Source organism: Podarcis pityusensis (assembly GCF_964106645.2).
Source record: "Podarcis pityusensis genome assembly, chromosome: 13".
NCBI lineage: Eukaryota > Metazoa > Chordata > Lepidosauria > Squamata > Lacertidae > Podarcis > Podarcis pityusensis.
The window spans coordinates 46,426,262-46,451,585 of record NC_138038.1 but is presented as its reverse complement, the minus strand read 5'-3'; the positions used below and the strand labels follow the sequence as shown (position 1 = coordinate 46,451,585).

Below are 25,324 nucleotides of genomic sequence, written 5' to 3'. Positions count from 1 at the left end.
AAACAATAAGGAAGCTTGAAAGTGGTTATAAATGACCTCCTGTGCCAGTGAGAGTTGGCAGTGTGGGGCACTGAGAGGCTGGCAGAGCTTTGTTAATATTACTTATCACAACTCTCTCTTTTCCTTGTATTAGCCAGGGTGATGCATTTCGATGTAAGAGGTGCATTGTTAGATTCAGGCAGCATTCAGTGCAGCCAAAGTCATGCAGTTGGTGAATGTGCACTTTGAGAGAGGCTTTGCTTCCAGGCTCCTAACACTGTTTCGGCTTCTTGCCATTGCGTGCAAAGCCTATAGTGTGAAGTGTCCTGCAGGTGGCCCTATCCCTGTTCCTCATGAATGGTACCAGCCTGGTGACCTCCTCATTGGCGAGATTGCTTCTCAGATTATTTACTTTTTCCCTGAAGTTGATTTCAAGCAGCATAATTCTCAGGAGCTGTTTGCGATTCCACAGTAAGTTATTATAGATGTGTGTGTGTGTGTGTGTGTGTGTGTGTGTGTGTGTTTGAGTGAGATGATACATATATTATTATACTTTCCCTCTCCACTTAATGTGGCAATAAAGACACTTTTTTTAAGTTCCACAACTATGCACTGAAAATACAAATAATGCCATTCGTTCAAACAATTCCAATGCAGATGAAATAAAAAGCCCTGCTTTAATGGCTTATTTAACATTTAAGGGGAAGGCATTTTAAAGTGTAGTTGTCACGACACACTAAAGGATGAAGTCCCATATTGTATGTGGAGATGAACCTCTGCATGAGATGATATCTGCATGAGTAACATTAAATGGTTTTAAAGTCTGCTGCAAAACAGTATCCCACCATATAATGTTAGCAGATTGTTTTCCCTCTGCAAGGCTTATGCAGAACAGCAGCAGCAATCTCGCTGTTGAACTAGGCTTGGATCAGATTAAGATTTTCCCTGGCTTAGTTTACACCAGCTTGCTTTACACCAGTTTCTTGTGCTTGGGATTGCTCCCTCACACAATGATGCCCTATAGGGAGGGATATTCAGTTTCCCCAACCATCCGGCCCTGCTCCTGTCATTTATTATACCTTGCAATAGACATATAGATGGTGAAGCTTAGCCCACCTATTACATCCATGCCAGAAAAAGCTCCCCTGGTATGTTATTGTTGCAGGCAGTTGTTAAAAGAGAAGTGCAATTTTTTTTAAAAATGCAAGTTCTCCAACAGCTCCTATAAGCAATCAGTTTCATGGAACAGGATGGTTGAGGTTAATTCAGGAAACTGATGTTGCTTTCTAGTATAGCACCTGCAGGAAACTTGGCTCGCTATATTGGTGAAGATGTGTGTGACTTTAAAATCTGGAGCCAGAATAAATGATGATTAAAATGAAAGTGGTTATTACTTATGAACATCAGGAATAAAGATAAGGATAGACGTACAGAAATGAATGTGGTAGCATAATAATGTGTTTAGGCATCAACTTTCCTAAAATAATATGTCAACTCCATTGGTAGTGTAGTGACAAAGTTCCATCAACATGTCCTGGCCTTGGTGTTTGCCATTGAAGAGATCAACAATAACCTGAAGATCTTGCCAAATATCACTCTCGGTTTCCACATCTATGACAGTTACTATTCAGCGATGATGACCTATCGGACCACTCTGGACCTGCTCTTCAAATCTCATATATTTGTCCCCAACTACAAATGTGGCAACCAGAAGAACCTCATAGCTGCTATTGGAGGACTGACCTCTGACATCTCTTTTCACATAGCAGACATCTTGAATCTTTACAAGATACCACAGGTAGGATCTATGAACTGGGGAATGAAGGGGAATTGAAATTACACTTTTCTCTTTTCATTATCAGAGTAAATGCCTGGCTGGTAAGTAAAAGAATTGTTTGTAGAAACACAAAATCCTGTTAATTGTGTGATCTTATTTATTGGTGTGTGTGTTTTTCTTTTTGTAACTCTTCTCATCAGGGGTGTAGGAAGGGGTGCAGTGGGGCCGTCAGCCCCAGGTGTCATCCCATGGAGGGGGTGACAAAATCCCCCCCCCGGTGGATCACTCCACCACACTGCGACCGGACCCCCACCAGGAGAATCGCCCTGCCCCCTGGGTGCACATTATGTGCGCCACTCCGGGTACCCGAGTGGCTATCTCTGCCACTGCTTCTTGTAATAACAACATCTATTCTAACGCCCTACCATGCAGGAATCTTTTGCCCAATGTGCCCAATGCTTTTTATAACAACAAATCTATTTCAATTCCCTAATTCACAATTTTTCATTTTATATACTGCATCACCAGCCTCCAACTATCTAAGATTCCTGATAATTTCACTGCTGCTTTTAACATAAGCATCAGCTTAGCAGCTACTGTTCGATACCATAAATACATTTTTCTCTTCACCCCCATCCTTCTATTAATCTTCCATCTATTTCATTGATAATTGATAGAACGCCATCCCAAATACTTTAAACCTGCCAGCACTTTCACCAAGGTGGTATAGAATCTATGTTCTTACCTTCAAAAAATCAACATAATGGACATCTCCTCAATCCATTTTTCAAACTTTCTACTCTCAAATCATGTTTCCATTTCAACTTACACAGGAAATTTCTTATTTTTATGCACCAATAAAGGAGTGAATTTGTTCACATTTTTTTGGTTTTATTTGTTCACATTTACTTATACCCTTCAAGTCCTAACAATTTCCCATCCCATAAATCTTACAGATTCTAATATCCCCTAAATATGTATCAAAATTAAATCATTCATCTCCCAGTAAGGGTGCTATACATGATGTACCATGCTAATAATTCATGCTAAGAATCTCCTGTGTTTATCCCATACCATAACCTTATGTTAATTATGTTACCTCTCCATTACAATTTTACCGTAACATGGTTAGCAATATATGTTTGCACTCCATTGGTCTAACATACTGATTTTCTGCAATAACTTTATATTTTCCATTAGCTCACATATAGTTCATTTTCCTCAGAAGAAAACCAAGTAATGCAAGGCTTCTCGTTCTATCGCATGGTCCCAAATGAAGCTCATCAATATTTAGGGATTATCCGGCTACTTAAGTATTTCAGATGGATATGGGTTGGACTCTTTGTTGCCAATAATAAAACTGGAGAACATTTCTTGAAGATCCTGGAGCCATTGTTTTCAAAAAATGGAATCTGTTCATCCATCACTAAAAGAATCCCACGAAAAATTGGTATAGATAATCTAGTAGAAAGCCTCTATGACATTGTAGAAATTTATGAAACTCTCAGGGACAGCAAGGCTAATACATTTATCTGCTATGGAGAATCAGTGATGATTTCCTGGCTAAGAAATGTAAATTTTATGCAACACCGTGAATATAAAGAAGATATATTTATTGGAAAGGTGTGGATTATGACCACCCAGATAGATTTCACATCAACTGGCCTGCAGAAAAACTGGGATTTCCAGCTGTTTGAAGGTGCAATTTCATTCACAATTCATTCAGAAGAGCTTCTTGCCTTCGAAGAGTTTCTGAAGAACATAAAACCCCAGAGGAATGAAGCAGATGGTTTCCTCAAAGTTGTCTGGGAGCAAGCATTTGACTGCTTTTCTCCAGATTCAGAGTTCCCTGTGAATGTCAATGAAGCATGTTCTGGAAACGAAAAGTTGGAGAGTCTTACCTCAGGTCTTTTTGAAATGTGCATGACTGGTCAGAGCTACATTATCTACAATGCTGTTTATGCTTTGGCTTATGCATTACATGCCATGTACTCATCGAGAGCCAAAGAAAGAGCAAGTGTGAGGCGGTGGGGAGTTGATGAACTTCAGTCATTATACCCTTGGCAGGTAATGTCTCCCCATCAAAGTCTTCTTTTCATGTACAAATTAGTACAAGACAAGATCACACCCAGCTTTTTTGTGCATCAAAACCTGTTATTTAACCTAATACTACTACAGTTTTTTTTAGGTTTGCATTTCATCCTGTAATTTCAGCATAAAATCTAGTTGAGTCTAAAACTTGAAGTATTTTAGCCCTCTGTTTCTCTTTAAACTAGATTGACAAATTCCTCCAAGCTGTTTCATTTAACAACTCAGCTGGAGAAATGATTTCCTTTAATGATGAAGGAGAATTCAGAGGTGGATTTGATATCATGAACCTGGTCACCTTCCCCAATAACTCTTTCCAGAGAGTAAAAGTTGGAAGAGTAGATGCCAATGAAGAAAAAGAATTCATCATCAATGAAGATATAATTGTGTGGCATAAAAGGTTTAATCAGGTAGGGATAGTGAGGTCTCCTGATGGACTCTCTCTTCCTGCTGTGGGTAATCTGGGTGCCAGGAAAAAAATCCTGTTTTGTCAAATGCAGCCCTGAAAGCCATCAAATAAATCCTGCTAATCTGAATAATATTTACTAGCCTTCTTGGTGCTGGAAGGAAGCCTGAGGAACTAAGACTGATGTTGGCGATAGAATGCCATGTTCTAGGCCTTACTGGATAAATCAGAAAGTTAGAAATCATCAGGTAGAACTAGAATCCACTCGACAACTCTCAAAGGATTCAAATATGAATTATCTTCTAACAAAAAAATGTAATCATCCCTAAGGATTGAGAAAGGGCCAATGTAACACCATTTTTTTAAATGGAAGGCTGATCCTGGAAATTACAGGTCAGTTAGCTCAATGTTCAATGTAAAACTAGTGGAAAGTATTGTTAAAGATAAGCAACCAAGCAGATAGAAAAACAAGACTTCCTGAAGCAAAACCAGCACGACTTTTGCAAGGGCAGCTCCCATATCACTAAATTATTAGATATCTCTTATTGAGTAAACAAGCATATTGACAATGTAATGCACCCAAGACTCCTGAGTAAGCTTAGCAATCATGGTTCTTTTTCTCTGAATACTTTGCTTCAATATGGTATGTTTCTGGAGGTAAGCAACTTAAAAATCATTTCAAAATCTCACACCTAAAACTCTTATCATATTTGTGGCTAGGTGCTTCCACTTTCTGTGTGTAATGAATATTGCCACCCCGGTCATCAGAAAAAAAGGAAGGAAGGGGAAAAGTTTTGCTGCTATAATTGTGCCCCATGCCCAGAAGGGAAGATTTCAAATCAGACTGGTAGGTATTGTGCTCATTATAAAATGTTGTCATCATACATGCTTAATTCAATGTGGTTTTAAAGATGAATTGGGACTGAACTGCTGCTGCTTTATATTTTTCAGACATGGATGACTGTTTCAAATGCCCAGAAGATCAATATCCAAGCATAAACAGAGATGATTGTATCCCAAAACATATGAACTTTCTGTCATATGAAGAACCTTTGGGGATCACTTTAGCATCAGTTGCTGGGGGGTTTTCCCTCATCACAGTCTGGGTGTTAGGGATTTTTATTAAATACAAAGACACCCCCATTGTGAAGGCCAACAACCGAGCTCTCACCTACACTCTCCTAATCTCCCTCCTTCTCTGCTTCCTCTCTTCTTTCTTATTCCTTGGTAAACCTTGTGTAGTGACCTGCCTTCTCCAACAACCCACTTTTGGCATCATTTTCTCAGTGGCCGTTTCTTGTGTCTTAGCCAAAACCATCACTGTAGTGGTAGCTTTCATAGCCACCAAGCCAGGCTCCAGCATGAGGAAGTGGGTGGGCAGAAGACTGGCTACCTCCATTGTCCTTTCATGCTCCCTCATTCAAGTAACCACCTGTGCTTTTTGGATAGCAATGTTTCCACCCTTCCCTGATTTAGATATGCACTCAGGAATGGGTGAAATTATTGTGCAATGTAATGAAGGTTCTGTTGCCATCTTTTACTCTGTTCTGGGCTACATTGGTCTTTTGGGCATCACCTGCTTCATTGTGGCCTTCCTAGCCCGCAAGTTACCCGACAGCTTTAATGAAGCAAAGTTCATTACCTTTAGCATGTTGGCATTTTCTAGTGTTTGGGTCTCTTTTGTTCCAACCTACCTGAGCACACGTGGCAAACACATGGTGGCTGTGGAGATCTTCTCCATGCTGTCCTCTAGTATTGGGTTGTTGGTTTGCATCTTTTCCCCTAAATGCTACATCATTCTTTTGAAACCTGAACTAAACAGCAGGGAGCATCTAATTAGGAGAAAACATTAAGCATTCTATCTTTCAGCCACTACATCACAACATCTAGTCATAGTCCTTCTCACACAGTGGCCAAACAGAAGACTATCAGAAGTCCAAGTATTTGTGGGGAGATACCTTCGCATAACATTAGGTATGATTAATTATACAGTGGTACCTTGGGTTAAGAACTTAATTCGTTCCGGAGGTCCGTTCTTAACCTGAAACTGTTCTTAACCTGAGGTACCACTTTAGCTAATGGGGCCTCCCACTGCCGCCACACAATTTCTGTTCTTATCCTGAAGCAAAGTTCTTAACCCGAGGTTCTATTTCTGGGTTAGCAGAGTATGTAACCTGAAGCGTCTGTAACCCGAGGTACCACTGTATAGAAATTATTTAGGAAGGGCAGGTAAGAATGTACTGAAGGAGAATGTCACTTTGTATGTCAAAATGGTCATTGAGTCCAGCAAGCTAGAAATATAAGGGGGCAGACTCCTACCCGGAAGTCCATTCTGAGTGGTGATACAAAACCCCAAGAGTAATTTAGTACTTGGGGTGTACTCTTTCCCCCTAAAAACAATGCTTAGCAAGAACTTGAGATGCAGAAATAATAATAATAAATCATTCCAAACAGGAACTGTTGTAGTAATGGGTAACTTCAACCATCCTTACAGAGACTATACCCTAGAACAGTGGTCACAGAGCGGATTAGACAGAAAATGACCTTGGACTTTATCTTAAGTGGCAATCAGAACTTGTTGAAAGATGTCATGTTGTTTAACTAGTTGAAAGCAGTGACCATAGTGCTACTGAAATAAATATAAATGGCCAATGGCCAAGAAAAGCCATTACCGTCAAATTCTACTTCCAAAATGAACCTTCCCTCCAAAAGAGGGGATTGGTTAAAAAAAAAAAAAAAGAATTTGGGAAGCAGTGTCAATGAAATTACTCCAAATGCTTGGGAGTTGTCAAAAAAACCAGTATTGGAGAATCAGCTGGTTTATACAGTATACTGCCAATCTGTGGAGGTGTTATCAGGACCAAGGGGGTGCTGATGTGGTTACCAAGTATAGTTGGAAGATGTTAGAGACAATAAAGCTTTCTTCATAAATACATTTGTTTTCACAGAGGAAGATACTGGGCAGATGTCTGCTCTTGAACTAAGAAACAAACAACATATAAACCCCCTAAGATACAAAATAAAATCTGATGGCCATGGGCTCTGTACCTGAGGCTTGAGGGACCACTAATAGTGACTCCCTCAAAGACCTCAGAGGCATAAGAGAAGAGGCTTAAAGGTATGGGATATCCTATTCATCATTGTGCTAAGTCCCAAACTGAATAGCAGGGAACAACTAACAGAACATATGTGTTGGTGATAGTCTCTCCCTCATCAACAGTCTAACCGCAGCTTTTGGCACATGTTGAAGCCTCCAGACAGGGTCCAAAGGTAGCCTCACATAGAGTGCATTGTGATAATTGAATCTTGGTATTACTCATGCATGGGTCACTGTGGCCAGACTATCACTGTGCAAGAACAGCTCTCATTGGTGTTCCAGCCATAGCTTGCAAAATGCATGTTGAGTTTATAGAAGAAAAATCCCTGCTTAAGCAGAGTCAGTGTTGATTGCAGTGCTTTTTTCCTAAAAAAAAAAAAAAGTACTCTCATTTTGACTTAAGAAAATCACCATTTTATAGTTCAAATCAGGGGGAAAATCAGTTGCTAGATTCCAACTCCTACTTCACACATTAAATGCATTAAACGCTCACTTCTGTCTGAGATTCAGGAAATGCCACGATGGGAAATGAGGCCACCATCGGGGTTAGCAATGGAACTGATGATTCACTGTCCTAGAGAAGAAACTAAATTTTTAAACAAATTTAGTTTCTTCTCCCATTAGATACACTAAATGTTTAGGGGTATGTGTACCCCTGCATCCCCCCAGAAAAAAGCATTGATTGATTGATTGACGGATTGCATTTAACCCCACCTTTTCTCCAAGGAATTCAAGGAAGCTTACGTATTCTCCTCTTCATTTTATCCTCCCAAACATCCATGGTTAGGCTAAAAGAGAATGACTGGCTCAAGGTCACCCAGTGAACTTCATGGATGAGTTTGGATTTGAACCCTTGAGCAAACAATCACTTTTAAGATAAGATGATGTGAGATAAACAGAAACAGGCTAGCAGGGAAAATAAGAATTAGAAACTGGGGGGAGGGGTAGGAAATCATGTCATAAGCAGCAACGGGGGGGGGGGGGCGGGGAGAATGGTGTATTCAATTGTCCTTCCTACTTGCCTACAGAGAAGAACAAGGGAACTTTCCCAACATAACCCTTGTTTCGTTTCCCAGTTTCTTTCCCATTTGTTGTGCTTCTATCTTGCAACAGTACGTTGGGGCATCTCCAGCATTCACCAGAAGCTGTTCGGTGAAGATGCCAGGCATACTAGAGTGCAGAGGGAATGCCACAGTTCAAAATGCCACAGAGAATGCTCGTATGGCCTCACTGTCCTGTTGGAGACTGCTCCTCATGGAAATCTAGAACTAAGGTCCCATTTCCCATCTGTTCAGCAAGCAGAGAAGACTTCTGGTCACAAATGGAAGACAAGAAACATCATTTCCTACCAATAGGCTCACTCAGTATCAAAACACTGAAAAAGCAATTAGTGTCCCCCTGCAATTATCCAAAGCATAATCATTTGCTCATGCAGTCAAAGCTTCAGAGACTTTCAAAAAGGCACGAGGAAACAATTTGTAAGCAAGCCTCAAAGTGGTTATAAACGAACACCTGTGCCATGGGAAGCTGGGATTAAGTGCAAGAGGCAGGCAGGGCCATCTCTGACACTTTTCTCCCTTTGCCTTTTATAAGCTCGATATAAGGAAATAGGTGCACTGCAGCTCATATTTAGAAATAAGATTTGAGGGAAGCATGTTAGGAAAAACATTGCTACTGCTTCTTCTGCCTTCCATTGTGTCCAAAGTAGGTCCCATGAAATGTCTCACAGGTGATCCCCTGCCTATACCACATGAATGGTACCAGCCAGGTAGTTTCGTCATCGGTGAGATTACTTCTCAGATCATTTACTTTTTCCATGAAGTTTTGTTCAAGGAAAATCCTACTCAGAACCTCTTTGACATTCCACAGTAAGGATCCTTTTTTCCCTGATTCTCTAATACTGTAGGAATTTTGTAAATATAAAATAAATATGGGGTAGTATCCAATGCACTAAGGATTTGTGCATGGGCAGTTATAAAACATTCATAGAAGTAATCTCTATGAGTATTTCTTGTGCATTGGAAAGAGAGATTAAATATACTGATATATTTTTATCAAGAGATCACAAAGTGGACTATGCATTACAGATGACAAATCAAATTGTTTTCTGTAACAAAGTATAAATAGAGGTTTGGCTGGTAAGAATGGTGATACTAAGCTGTAGGGAATCATAAACAAATGGAAAAGATATTAAATTGAAAAGAGTTTCAATTGCTCATATAGGTTAGTGGGATTATAGAGTAACAGCTTCATGCATTGTAAATACATAATCAGAATTGGGGGGGGGGTGTCTATTGTCAGGGCGGTGACCATGTTTTGGCAACATGTATTTATTTTGGCTTTTGCTGTAAGTGAACTCAGCTCAGTTACGAACAGGAACTACAAGGGTTGTAGCATAAAGGATTCATGCATGATAGTCTCATCTTCTGAATTAATGAAAGAAACACTATTGGCAGTGTCATTATCAAGTTTTACCAGCATGTTCTGGCCCTGGTGTTTGCCATAAATGACATCAACAAGAATCTTGAGATGTTACCTAATATCACACTTGGTTTCCACATCTCTGACACCTATTACGATGCAAAGATGACCTATCGCACCACCCTGGATCTGATTTTCAAATCACATACATTTCTCCCCAACTACAAGTGTGGAACACAGAAAAACCTCCTAGCTGTCATTGGAGGACTGGGCTCAGACACTTCTTTCCATGTGATGAACATCTTAGGTCTGCACAAGATACCACAGGTAGGATATGTGCATGGGTGCTGATGGTAATATTATATTTTTCTGTTATCTTTCAGAAGAAAAAAATAGTATCTTAGAATTTGGCTTTATTTGCAAATAAGATAAGATCTCAATAACTTAAGAAAATTCAGTCAGAAAAAGACCCTATCTCTGACCGACTTCAAAAATTCTTTTGGAGAATATATTTTGTCATGCCGAAGTTCCTAATAACAGTCGCCTGAAAAGTAAACTACTCCTAACCTATCTCTGCAGTATCTGTATGTTTTCTTACAGCTTACATATGGCTCATTTGCCATAGATGAGACCAAAACAATGGAAGTTCCTCCCTTTTACCGCATGGTCCCAAACGAAAACCTTCAGTATATGGGGATTATATGGTTACTTCAGCATTTTAGGTGGACATGGGTGGGGCTTGTTGTTGTGGATGATAACAGTGGAGAGCAATTCCTAAGAATACTGGAGCCATTGTTTTCTAAACATGGAATATGTTCAGCATTCACAAAAAGAATCCCACAAGAAGTTCGTATGGAGGAATTCATAAATCATTTTTCTAGGTCAAGTCCAATTGATTTATCTCGGGAAGATTATAGAGCCAGTACAATGATCCTGTATGGAGAATCTTTAACAATCTTGCGGCTGAAAACTTTTATTCATTCACCAGAATCAGAAAATACAGAAAACCCATTATTTGGAAAGGTGTGGATTGTGACAACCCAGACAGATTTTATATTAACAGGTGCTGCAAGAGGATGGGATTTCCAGATGTTCCAGGGTGCCATTTTATTTGCTATTCACACAAAAGAGGTTCCAGGTTTCAGGGAATTCCTTCAGAATATAAACCCTACCAGGACTGAAAGAGATGGTTTTCTCAAAAATTTCTGGGAGCAAGCATTTGATTGTTTATTTCCAGATCCAGGTATGCCTGTGATGGATGATGACACTTGTACTGGAGAAGAGAGGCCAGAAAGTCTCATTGCAGGTCTTTTTGAAATGCACATGACTGGACACAGCTACAGTATCTATAATGCAGTTTATGCTTTGGCTCATGCTTTGCATGCAATTGACTTCTCTAAATCCAAACGCAGATCAAAGATAGTTGGTAGCAATATCCAACTTCAATCTTTGCAGCCTTGGCAGGTAATTTCTTCTCAACAAACTCTGCTGATTTCAATCCCCCAGATTGCTACAGGGTGAGAATACATTACTTTTTGTTCACCTTGAATAAATAATAAAAACATTCTACACCGTTTTTCTTTTAAAACATGGGTTTACATTTCCTTTCTATTTTTGAAACTTGCAATGAATGGCATTCTGAAATCTTCAGCATGCTGTTATTTTTTGTTGATTTCTTTCCTTTTATATTTGAAATAGCTCCATCAGTTTCTTCAAGGCATCTCCTTTAACAACTCAGCTGGAGAAACTATGTCCTTTAATGATCAGTGGGAAATGAGTGGTGGATTTGACATCATGAACCTGGTCACCTTCCCCAACAATTCCTTTCAGAGAATAAAAATTGGAAGTGTTGATCACTATGCTGCTGATAGGAAAATATTCACCATTAGTGAGGATAACATTGTGTGGCACAGATATTTTAATGAGGTATTGATTCTAGTTCTATCTTGGTAAAGCCATTGTGTTAAATGATGAAGTAAGATTGTTTTTTTCAACATATTCTGATCTTGCAATGGCACATAAAGCTGTTGAATGATTTCAATTATTCCTTTCACATTCAGAAACAAGTACATGCATCCATATAATACTATTCCTGTTTTGAATATTATTTTACCTTTTCCATACATATTTAATGAACATTGAAATATAATTAACTTTTTGCTCTAGGCAAAATAAGGTAAAGGATCCCTGGACAGTTAAGTCCAGTCAAAGAAACTATGGAATGCAGTGCTCTATTGATTCAGAACAAGTCCTCTGCAGAACTGTCCCCAAATTCATACCTTGTACCCACATGTGTTCTATGTAGATGCCCTAAGTGCCATGCCAGGATGGAATAACATAGAATCAGAAATGATTGTGAGAGTGGTTTTTTGTGTGTGAAATAATTGCCTACTTTGTATGCTCTGCAATATCCTTATTAAATAAATAAAAAACTGCAATGACAAAAACATCATGCACCTATGTTTATTAAATATGATAGATATCATTTGGTCTGAACATGCTGCAGGGCTGTCTCCATCGTTGTGATATGGGGTTTGGAGCTACATCAACAAAGTAAGAAGTGTATTTTTAAAAATATCACTAATTGTAAAAACAATCAATATGTATATGGACAGGTGGTTCCCCTTTCTGTGTGCAATGAATATTGCCACCCGGGTCATCAGAAGAAAAGGAAGGAGGGTGAACAATTTTGCTGCTATGATTGTGCTCCATGTCCAGAGGGGAAGATTTCAAACCAAACGGGTAGGTCATGTCATTTTGCTGTAATACAGGCTGAAAAGAATTTGCTGTATTCAATGAATTGTCACTGAGTTCAAATTCCCCCAACCTAAATTTCAGATATGGAAGACTGTTTCAAATGCCCAGAAGATCAGTATCCAAGCAACAATAAAAATCAATGCAACCCCAAAGTTATACATTTTCTGTCTTATGAAGAACCTTTAGGCAAAGGCTTAGCTTCAACTGCAGCTTCTTTTTCTTTCATCACAACCTTGGTGTTTGCTTCTTTTGTTAAGCATAAAGATACCCCCATAGTCAAAGCCAACAACCGGGACCTCACCTACATTCTCCTAGTCTCCCTCCTGCTCTGCTTTCTCACCTCTTTGCTATTCCTTGGCCAACCTGGGAAAGTGACCTGTCTTCTCCGACAACCAGCTTTCAGCATCATCTTCTCAGTGGCTGTTTCTTGTGTGTTGGCCAAAACCATCATTGTTTCTCTAGCATTCATGGCCACAAAACCAGGATCAAGTGTGAAGAAATGGATGGGGAAAAAAGTGTCCTATTCAATTGCTGTTTCTGGTTCACTCCTTCAAATGTGTTTTTGCACGGTTTGGCTCTCAACCTTCCCCCCATTCCCTGATTTAGACATGCATTCAGTGAATGAAGAAATCATTGTTCAGTGTAATGAAGGGTCTGTTACCATGTTCTATTGTGTCCTGGGCTACATGGGTCTCCTGGCCATCAGCAGCTTCATTGTGGCCTTCCTGGCCCGCAAGCTACCTGACAGTTTTAATGAAGCAAAATTCATTACATTCAGCATGTTGGCATTTTGCAGTGTTTGGCTGTCCTTTGTTCCAACTTACCTGAGCACCAGAGGGAAAGGCATGGTGGCTGTGGAGATCTTCTCCATCTTGGCCTCCAGTGCTGTGTTACTGGGATGCATCTTTTTCCCTAAGTGCTACATCATTGTGCTGAGGCCTGAACTGAACAGCAGGGAGCAGATAATGAGGAGAAAGAATTAAGAAAATTGTCCTCTTTTCTCCAATATACTGCTTTGCATGATGGGCAAGTATTTCGGGTACAGATCAGCTACAAGGACAGTGGTGTAAAATAATACATAAACTGTGAGCAGACTAACTGCGGGCAGACATATGAAGCTACGTATGTATAAATTGCCAGCAACTAAGAGTTTAAGAACCGCAAGGCTTTTCAAAATGCCAAGAAGGGTTCCTACTGCATTAGAGGAAGAATTTTGTGTAATACTAATGCTCTATTTATTCTTAATTTTAAGAACAGTTCCTTAAGGGAGCCAGAGCGGCCAAAAGGCAATCAGTTATGATGGGGGCTAGAGCTTAGCCAACTGATCAGAGGACAAAACTTCAACTGAACTCTTCCATAATGGAAGTGTGATCTTGAAAAAAGTCACTGCATTTTGTTAAGAGATTCAATGGTTTCTGAAGGTGCATTGGACCTCCTTTTCACCCTTGAGTCATTTAAACCCTTCTCTCTCTCTCTCTCTTTTTAGAGATTGTTCCCTTTGATCTTAAATATGATGTGATCACGTAATTTGAATGGAAAATTATACTCTTTTATATGCTGAATTGGATAAGTGTATAACTATTTTATACAAGTGGTTCCACAGCACAAGTGCTTTTGTTTTTAGGAGGGGTGCAGGTGCCAGTAATCTCTATGAAGTTGTTGCTGTAAATGCCACACTTTTAACATTTGGGGAGGAAAGAAGAAGCTGGTATGGAGTACCCCTGAAAAAAACCACTGCACAACTCACATAATTCCTAAACACTATTGATTATTAAATCAAGCACTGCCCCTTCTCTTCTCACTTCAAAGTGTTGTGCTGTTGAGACTGGCAGTATCCTCACCCCATTTATGACACATCTGGTGGAGGATTTTACATCTTATGGGGAAGTGGTGAATAGATATTGAGCCATGGCAATGGCTATTATTGATTTCTTTTCTTCTTCTTAATGGTGCTTGGCATTAAAACACAATGAATGTATTTGTGTCTATCTGTCTGTTGATTGATAATTTGATATGGACATGATCTTTATATTTTAATTACAACAAGGTCAGAGAAAGGGCTCCCCAGAAAGACAATGGGGATGGTGAAGGGGACAGAGAGCCAGAGAATGCCAGATCCAGGGCTCCCCAGAGAGAGAGAGAGAGAGAGTTAGAAGAGGAGGAAGGAGCAGTTCTCCTTCCTTCCCAGCTGTTTGAAGACAGCTCCCCACAACCCCCCCTCTCATCTGCTGGAGAAGAGGAGATAAATTCTCAAGGAAGCGAGAGAGGTCTGGAGAGCCTCCAAGACACTGACAAGTAGTCTCTAGCAACAACAGAAGGGGGGGTTGTAAGAGGAAGGGGTAGGACGCCAACCAGAATCCCCCCGTGCTCATAGGTTAACAAGGGTCAAGGAAAGACATCAATCGAAGAATCGAAAGGGGAGTTCCTCGAGGGTATCCTGTTGGTGGCCAAATCAGAGCCGAGATGTGTCAATGTCTTGAAAGGAGCCGGTAGCTGTGTGAATGGCTCTGAGTGTAATTACTGTATATAATAAAACTGCTTGAAAGTTGATGGAGTCTGCTTGCTGCCTAATTAAGCCGAGGACTGGATGGTGACAACCAGCTAGCAATTAGAGTGGAAAGTGACACAATAACTGCACAAATCTAAACTTATCAATACTATCCAAAGTTTCTATAACCCACCCAAACTCTGCGTTAATCTGCAGTCCTTACTCACACAAGCAAAGAAAGGAAGGATGGCTGGCACCACCCAACAGTCAATCATTGGCCTTTTCAAAGCCCTATTCCTTTACCCCTATGGTTTGCTAGTAAGACATGCTAGCAAAATAGCCTGATGGCAAGTGATTGGCAGGTGTGTAAGATGAAGCTCTAACTCTAAGACACAGACACTTTCATTCCAGGACTATCACTGCTTGGGTTATTCAGTCTAGATGATGGCTTTACCAGAGAGTGTCATTTTCTCGATTTAATTTGTTTTTCAGAGAGATCAGGAACCAACTTTTCTTTCTCATTGCTTCATGGCAGAGAAGGGATATCTGTGGACATTTACATGTCATTGAATCTTTGATCTTGCAGGCAGGAATTGATGGAAGTTTTTTTCCAACAACAAAGCACCAAATTATTAATGCACCTGCTTTAGGGAATAGAGAAGACTTGTGGACTGTTCGATAAAGATGAAGCAATTTTTTTCCTACCCAAATTGTCACTCAGTATCAAAGCTTTGAAGAGGCAATTATTTCCCTCTGCAATTATCCAAATAACTATAATTTGCTCACCATTCTGAAGCTTCTGGTGCTTTCTAGAAGGCAGGAGAAAACAGTCAGTAAAGGAGGCTGAAAGTAGTTATAAATTAACCTTGGTGGCATTGGGCTATAATTAAGTGCAATAGGCAGGCAGGTCTGTCTATGACATGCTCTCCTTTCTGAATCTTGGACTTCTACTACTGGCAATCTCACATAGAATATGAGTTACCAATTAGGGAACTTACAGAGTCAGAAATTCTTTTCTGCCAACATGTTAGAAATAGCACTGTTGATGCTCCTGTTGACTCCCCTTGTGTCTCAAGAAGAAACTATGAAATGTCACACTGGTGATCCCCTCCCTGTTCCACATGAATGGTACCAGCTAGGTTGCCTCCTCATTGGTGGAATGGCTTCTCATATCTCTTATATAGTCAACAAGGTTACTTTTGTGGAACACCCTTCTCAGAACCTGTTTGACTTTCCAGAGTAAGGATCCCTCACTCCATTTGCATTTTCTAAGCTTCATACCTTATAATTACCAAGAGTATATGTGGATATTCTCCTTCCAAAAATGAAAGCTGTTTTAGACAGCAGAGTGTTGGTACAGGAAAGCCATCAGGCAGGACAAGCAGTGAGTATTGAAAAATTAAGGAAAAGTCTGGATCATGAATACTGCAAGGTTTCATAATACACATGGAAAATCTACACATGAAAACCAGCACGACCTTTTGTGTGCACTCATACAATGAGCATACACAAAAAATAAAATCTCAAAAAGGGTAGATATAAAAGCCCTGACTAATGTAACTTGGGATGGGATATTGGTCAGCTAAAGGGAAATATAGTCTTTTCCAGCTCCAGTACAATTGCCTCTTTGGGTAAACAAAAATTATATTTCTTCTTCTTGGTGAACTTTTCAGTACCTCAAATCAAACTCTTTCTCAAGCCACCGCATACATTTTATTAAAGGATATTTAAACTGGAGGTCATGGATGAGGGTATTTGACAGTGCATTTGACAGAAAGAATAAAAATGCATTGCTTTGTTCTGCTGATGAGCTCTCAAAACGTGTCACAACATGCCCATTACATATGACAGATATGATCTGATGCACCATAGATTGCAAAGATTATTTTAACTGAAGAAGATTTGTTGCTGTGGGAATGTAAGAAACGAACAGGAAGAATGTAAAAAATAATTATCTGATTTTAGAGGTGAAAAGCAGCACTATTTTGCATGTGTCCATGCACAGACACGGATACATGATCACTTAATGAGAAAGTGATGCAAATGTTTGATTCAACAGGTGCTTAGATGGTATAATGGACAGTAAATAGACAATCTAAGTGCAATCTATGATGCAACAGAATACTAAACTTTGCACTCCTCATGGCTAGGTATGCTTAAAATTTGTTACAGATAGGTAGCCGTGTTGGTCTGCCATAATCAAAATAAAAAAAATCCTTCCAGTAGCACCTTTAAGACCAACTAAGTTAGTTCTTGGTATGAGCTTTCGTGTGCAAGCACACTTCTTCAGATACCTTCAGATACCTTGGTATCTGAAGAAGTGTGCTTGCACACGAAAGCTCATACCAAGAACTAACTTAGTTGGTCTTAAAGGTGCTACTGGAAGGATTTTTTTTATTTTAAAATTTGTTGAAGAAGATGCTGTTCATAAATTGTGGCACATCAGAATCAAATAAAAAGGATATTGCAAATTCTGACTCAGTTGCACTTAGAAATTTCTGGGTTTGTACCATAATGAATTTGTGCATTATGGATGCATCTTCTGAGATATTAAAATAAACTCTCTTGGCAGTGTCATAACCAAGTTCTACCAGCACAACCTGGCTTTGGCATTTGCAGTAAACGAGATCAACAAGAATGACAATATCCTGCCCAATGTCACCCTTGGGTTCCACATCTCCGACAGCTATGATAGTGCAAGGATGACCTATCGGACGACACTGGACCTGATTTTCAAGGCACATACATTTCTTCCCAACTACAAATGTGGTAAACAGAAAACCCTTCTTGCCATTATTGGAGGACTTGGCTCTGACACCTCTTTCCTTATGATGGACATCATTGGCCTCTACAAAATTCCACAGGTAATATCTATGCATGTGGATGTTGAAACATTATTTATTACTCAGCTTTGAAGTTTCAAAGAAAAGAGTAATATTGATGACAAGTAGTAAGATCTTGGAAATATTATAATATTCCTATAAATCAATATATCTGTGTATGTGGATAAGCTGAACTCCTCAAGTATAGACAAAAGATTGCTGTACTTGATTAAATGCTTATATAAAGATACAGTGTTGAAAGTGTGTTGCTCCACAAATGGACAACTTACAGGATCTGTACCAGCCACAAAGGGAGTCAAGGAAGGGTGTATTCTAACCCCGACACTATTCAATTACATATAAATGATATTGTCCAGTGTCTAACATCTCCAGAGTATCATGCCCCTAAACTGGCCACAACCCATCTCAATGCTATTGTGCAGATGATATGGTTCTTCTATCCCAAACAAAAGTACCCCTAAAAAGACTGATGAGGGTATTTTCAGGATATTGCCAGAGAGAACAGCTGGTGATGAATTATAAGAAAACAAAAGCCATGGTTTTCTCAAGAAACTGTAGGGCCCATAGATGGCACAACCAGCTAATTTAAGAGGATAGAGTCTTCAAATAGATTGGCTTTATTTTTCAGTCTACATGGTCATGGGGAGCACACGAGAAATGTGCAAAAGAAAAAGTGTCCCAAAACACCAAAATCCTGGCATGCCTTTTCTACACAAAAGGTGGTAAACATATAACATCAGTCCTGGAAGTGTTCTAAGCTAATCCCCAACACAGTTATTGTATGGGACTCAGATTTGAGCAGCCAAACACCTTGGATCTATGGAAGTTGTCCAATCAAAGTTCTTAAGGCAATTTTTTTCTTTACCAGCCTGTGTCCCAAAAGTATCATTGCGCCTAGAAGCTAATCCTCCCTCAGTAGAATTATATATTTGGCATAGGACACTTAACTATGGGCTTTGCCTAAACTTAAAGACTCCCCGGTCTAATATCCTTAGTGCTCCAAGATCGTCACCAGAGCGCCTTGAATAAAAGGGTCTATCAAAAGCTTCACTCTTGTGGTTTATGACCACAACAGCTAGTTGATTTGGGTTTTAGTAAAGCAAACAGTCTAATTTGTCAGTGCCTAAATAATATTGAGCATCAGAACGACTTGGCCACAATAAGGAAATTTTGCCCATGGTATGACTATTTTCCACCTACCCATTTTGACTCTCCTGCATCCTATATGCATAATCTAGCAATTCTAAAATAAAGATGTGCTTTTACTCCTGCAAGATCAAATGTATTGGCCTCGGCTGTACTTGAGGAATGATTCCAACAGATTCAACATGAAAAATGCTTATGTCCCTGAGGAGATGGCAGTACCGAATCTATGGCGTATGTCCTTCTGGCCTGCATTCTTTATAAAGAGAAGAGGAATGATGTTATCACCCATCTTTTATTTTCCATTTTGGGTCGCCCAGCCACTGTGACAGTGTCATTTCTCTTGGAAGATCAAAATGAGCAGGTGACAGCAAAGATTGCAAGGTTATTAGCTGCTGCAGTTAGAATAAGATCCAGTATTTGACTATTGATTAAAAACCCTAATATGTATTTTGTATAACTGACTTTTTATTTTTATTCCTTGTGTATAGTATTGTTGTTTTATTGCTGTGGCCAATGGCTGACGCAAATAAAGATTCATTTGTTCGTTCTGTGGATGTGGATGTTGGAAAATTATTTATTACTCAGTTTTGAAGTTCCAAAGAAAAGAGTAACATTGATGACAATAAGGAAAATATTGGGAACATTATAATATTCCTTAAACAGATAGATTTAGAAATACATCAAAAATATTCATTGCACAAACCCACTCCCAGCCACATACTTCTGGATTAAATAGATGGGTATTAATGAATCTCTCTGGTCTCTTACAGCTTATATATGGCTCATTTGCACCAGATGAGGTCCAAACAATGGGTGCTCCTCCCTTTTACCGCATGGTTCCAAATGAAAACCTTCAGTATATGGGGATTATATGGCTACTTCAGCATTTTAGGTGGACCTGGGTCGGGCTCTTTGTTATAGATAACAGTGGAGAGCAATTCCTCAGAATACTGGAGCCATTGTTTTCCAGGCATGGAATCTGTTCAGCCTTCATAAGGAGAATCCCCAAAGATGCTCGTATGGAGGATTTCATCAATAATTTTAATGATGCAAGTTCAATTGATGTATCTTTCCAAGAACGTAAAGTTGGAACAATGATCACATACGGAGAATCTTTAACACTTTTTTGGCTGAGAACATATATATTTTCACAAGATTCAGGAAATAAGGAAAACCCATTATTTCGAAAGGTGTGGATTATGACAATGCAGATGGATTTTATATTAACAGGTGCTGCAAGAGGATGGGGTTTTCAGATGTTCCAGGGTGCCATTTCCTTCACAATTCACACACAAGAAGTACCAGGTTTCAGAGAATTTCTTCAAATCATTAAGCCAAATTGGACTCAAGGAGATGGGTTTCTCAAAGATTTCTGGGAGCAAGCCTTTGACTGTTTCTTTCCAGATCCAGGCGTGCCTATAATGGATGATGACAGCTGTACGGGAGAGGAGAGGCTGGAAAGTCTCCCTGCTGGACTTTTTGAAATGCACATGAGTGGCCACAGCTACAGCATTTATATTGCTGTCTATGCTTTGGCTCATGCTTTGCATGCCATGTACTCACCTAGGTCCAAGCACAGGCCAATGTTGGTTTGTAACAATATTGAACTTCAGAACCTTCAGCCTTGGCAGGTAATTTCTTACCAGAAAGTATTAGAATATACAGTGGAGTACAATGTGAAGCTACATTCAGGTTACTCCTTAAGTCATTAGTGCAAATATTGGCTTCATATTTCTTTCTATAACTGAAGTGTGTGATTTGCAAAGTGTTGTTGTCTATGAATCCCCCCCCCATCTTTTTTAATTAGCTCCACTTATTTCTTCGAGACATTTCATTTAACAACTCAGCTGGAGAAACTGTGTCCTTTAATGATAAACGGGAAATGAGAGGTGGATTTGATATCATGAACCTGGTCATTTTGCCAAATAATTCATTCCAGAAAGTGAAAGTTGGGAGGATTGATCCCAGTGACCATGAAGGAAAACCATTCACCGTCGATGAGGATAGAATTGTGTGGCCTAGAGGATTTAGTGAGGCATGAATTCTGTTTATTCTTAACTTGAAAACTGTGTCAAATATTCTATGCATATTTTATTAACTCTAAGCGTACGTAACCTGAAGCATATGCAACCCGAGGTACCACTGTAATAGGTTAACTCTGCCACTCTGATGGCAAAGAGTCTGTTGTTGGTAGTGGTTCAAAGGACCTTTTAGTAGTAACTCCCTGGAGATAAATAAGGTGGTGACTTCTGGGAAACTGCTGGTTGCAGAATTCTTTGCTTCTCTGACATATCCAGCAATACCCACTTTTTGAGAGCTTGACATTGGATGCTTAGCAGAATGAAAGCTTCAAGTTTTATCTCATTTATTCTGATTTACTTACTCTTGCCTCCATTTTTGGAATATCTTACAATCAACACCCTTTAAGCATGACATAGGAGATTTTATTTAACTCAGATATTATAACCAGTGCTTTTTTTCCTGGGGGAAATAGGGGTATGCATACCCCTAAACATTTTGTGAATTTACGTTTGGCCTCATTGAGGGGCAGTATTCCAATGTGAGTAGGGAAATGAGAATACCCCTAAACATTTTTAAAAGAAAAAAACCCACAGATTATAGTCATTTGATGATTTCCTATGAAATATAATGTGGAGAAGCTATATTCTGCTTTAAGACACAAGAGGAAGCAAATTTAATCCTTATCCGTCTGAGATGAACATGTCCACTGTTATGATTTTTCGAGAAGGTTTCACATCAAATCATTTATTCTGCAAACACATAAACTTATCTATTGTAACTTTTTATATTAGGCTATATCAGCAATTGAAGAATAATGTTCTTTGAATATTCCTTATTTATTTATTTCAACAGTTATTTGCCACATAAATAAATGAGATCAGTTAAAGTTAACCAAAAGTATATTCATACTAATTTCTCCCTGTTTATGGATAGGTGCTTCCTCTTTCGATGTGTAATGAACAATGCCATCCTGGTCATCAGAAGAAAATGAAGGAAGGGGAAAAGTTTTGTTGCTATGATTGTGTCCAATGCTTAGATGGGAAGATATCAAACCAGACTGGTCAGTGATGTTTCTGCCATCACAGAGGTTTTTGGGCTTTTTTGCTATGTCACACTAATTGACTCTGAATTTAGACCTTTTTTCTGTTTTTCAGATATGGATGACTGTTTCAAATGCCCAGAAGACCAGTATGCAAACAAAAATAAAAATGGTTGCATCCCTAAAGTAAAGACATTTTTATCATATGAAGAACCTCTAGGGCTCACTTTGGCCTCAGCTGCAGTTTCCTTTTCACTGACCACAGCCCTGGTGCTAGGAATGTTTATTAAGAACAGAGATACCCCAATAGTCAAAGCCAACAACAGGGACCTCTCCTACACTCTCCTCGTCTCCCTCCTGCTCTGTTTTCTCTCTTCTTTGTTATTCCTTGGCCATCCTGGGAAAGTGATCTGCCTCCTCCAACAAGCAGCTTTTGGAATCATCTTCTCAGTGGCTATTTCTTGTGTGCTGGCCAAAACCACCATAGTTTCTCTTGCATTCATGGCCACAAAACCAGGATCAAGAATGAAGAAATGGGTGGGGAGGAAAGTGTCCTATTCAATTGTAATTGGCTGTTCACTTGTTCAAATAGGTATTTGTACTGTGTGGCTGGCAACCTTTCCCCCATTTCCTGATTTAGACATGCATTTGGTAAATGAAGAAATCATTATACAGTGTAATGAAGGGTCAGTCATCATGTTCTACTGTGTCTTGGGCTACATGGGTATTCTGGCCATCATCAGCTTCATTGTGGCATTCCTTGCCCGCAAGTTACCCGACAGTTTTAATGAAGCAAAATTCATCACTTTCAGCATGCTGGCATTTTGCAGTGTTTGGCTGTCCTTTATTCCGACTTACCTGAGCACAAGAGGGAAAGACATGGTGGCTGTGGAGATTTTCTCCATCTTGGCCTCTACTGCTGGTTTACAGGGTTGTATCTTTTGCCCGAAATGCTACATCATTGTGTTGCGACCAGAACTGAATAGCAGGGAGAAACTAATAAGGAGAAAGTATTAAGGAATCTTATATTTTCATTCTATCATACAGTAATACATGTTGGAAAAGAGCCTTAGGAGCAGGTCATAATATTAGTATGTATTCACTTCCAATTATAGCAATGTCTCTTTGCAAAGTTACTGTTCATGCTCAGATTTTGCCTAAGTTCATCTCGCAAAATGTCTTTTTTCAACTGTCTCATTCAAGGAACATTTTCCTAGGGAGTAGTTTGAGCAAAGATCTGGTACTCATTGCCATGACCATCAGGTTCACTAAAATGGAAAACAGTTGAGAATGGGACAGAACTATGAAGTAAGGAAGCAAAACAAAACAAGCTTAAAAGAAATGGGTCAATATCAAATATCAACAATTGGAAGAGCTGGATATGCTTAGCATGGAAATTAAGGGGATGCATGATATCTGCCATTATTATTATTAGAGGGGGCAAGGGGGGGTCACAACAACAGCACAATATGTTTTTTAACTCCAGCTCCCCTTACCTCGAGTCAAAGACGAGGGATGTTGGGAGTTGTCATCCAGCAGTTTCTCTAGGAAACCACATTGCTGTTTAGCTCTATACATAACTTGGCTTTTTTTAAAAAATATTGTCTCCACCCATGATGTAAGTGCACCATGCCTTCCAGATGCTGCAATAAACACTTGGTAGGACTAGATGACAAGTTGCTTTGCATGCAATTGACTTCTCTAAATACAAAGGCAGATCAAAGATAGCTGGTAGCAATATCCAACTTCAATTTCTGCAGCCTTGGGAGGTAATTTCTTCTCAACAAACTCTGCTTATTTCAATCACCCAGCAGCTTAGTCATGCTGGCCAAATGACCTGGAAGCTGTACACCAGCTCCCTTGGCCAATAAAGTGAGATGAGTGCTGCAACCCCAGAGTCGTCCACGACTGGACCTAATGGTCAGGGGTCCCTTTACCTTTTTTATATGCTGAACTGGATAAGTGCACAACTATTTTATACAAGTAGTTCCACAAAACCATTGCTTTTATATTTAGGGGGGAAAGGTGCCAGTAATCTCTATGAAGTTGTTACTGTAAATGCCACACTTTTAACGTTTCGGGAGAAAAGAAGCTAGTACTGAGTACCCTTGAGTACCCACAGGGGAAAAGCACTGCACGGCACTCAGAACTCATAAACACTATTCATTATTAATTCAAGCACTACCCCATCTCTTCTCGCTTCCAAGTGTTGTGCTGTTAATGCTGGCAGTGTCCTCACCCCATTTATGACACATCTGGCAGGGGATTTCAGAGCTTATGGGGAAGCGGTGAATAGATATTGAGCCATGGCAATGGCTATTATTGATTTCTTTTATCTTCTTAATGGTGCTCTGCATTAACACAATAAATGCCTTTCTGTCTATCTTTCTGTTGATTGATCATTTGATATGATCATAATATTTACATTTTTATTGCCCCAATGTCAGAGAAAGGACTCCCCATAGTGACAATGGGGATGATGGAGGGGACAGAGCCTCAGAGAATGCCAGAGACAGGGCTCCCCAGAGAGAGAGAGTTAGAAGAGGAGGAAGGAGTAGTTCTCCTTCCTTCCCAATGGTTTGAAGACAGCTCATCACAACCCCCCTTCTCATTGGCTGGAGAAGAGGAGATAAATTTTCATGGAAGTGAGAGAGGTCTGGAGAGCCTCCAAGACACTGATAAGCGGTCTCTAGCAACAACAGAAGGGGGGTATTCATCAGAGGAAGGGGTACGATGCCATCCAGAATCCCTCCACTCTCATATTTTAACAAGGGTCAAGGAAAGATGTCAATTAAGATTCTAAAAGGCAATTCCTGGAGGGTATCCTGTTGGCTACGAAATCGGACCCCAGATGCGTCAACGTCTTGAAAGGAGCCGGTAGCTGTGTGAATGGCTCTGAGTGTAATTACTGCATATAATAAAATCCCTTGAAAGTTGACGGATTCTGCTTGCTGCCTAATTAAGCTGAGGAGCCAACTAGAATAGATCATGAGAAGCAAGTAGCTATTAGTGTGGAAAGTGAAGCAATAACTGCAGAAAACTAAACATATCAGTACTATCCAAAGTGTCTACAAGCCACCCGAAGTCTGCGTTAATCTGAAGTCATTGCTCACACAAGCAAAGAAAGCAGGGATGGCAGGCACCACCCAACAGCCAATCATTGGCCTTTAAAAAGCCCTATTCCTTTACCCCTATGGTTTGCTAGTAAGACATGCTAGCAAAATAGCCTGATGGCAAGTGATTGGCAGGTGTGTAAGATGA

General features: G+C 39.7%; 1 protein-coding gene across 1 annotated transcript; it reads left to right on the top strand.

The window, feature by feature from the left end:
* Positions 1-202: 202 nt before the first annotated feature.
* On the top strand, positions 203-13,508 carry LOC308461934 (vomeronasal type-2 receptor 26-like; the record flags this gene model as incomplete). Its single annotated transcript, XM_080979103.1, has 6 exons — positions 203-450; positions 1,486-1,777; positions 2,957-3,823; positions 4,033-4,300; positions 5,202-5,395; positions 12,801-13,508. 6 exons carry the CDS (start codon positions 203-205, stop codon positions 13,506-13,508), a joined length of 2,577 nt encoding a protein of 858 aa, XP_080835229.1.
* Between the last annotated feature and the right edge of the window lie 11,816 nt (positions 13,509-25,324).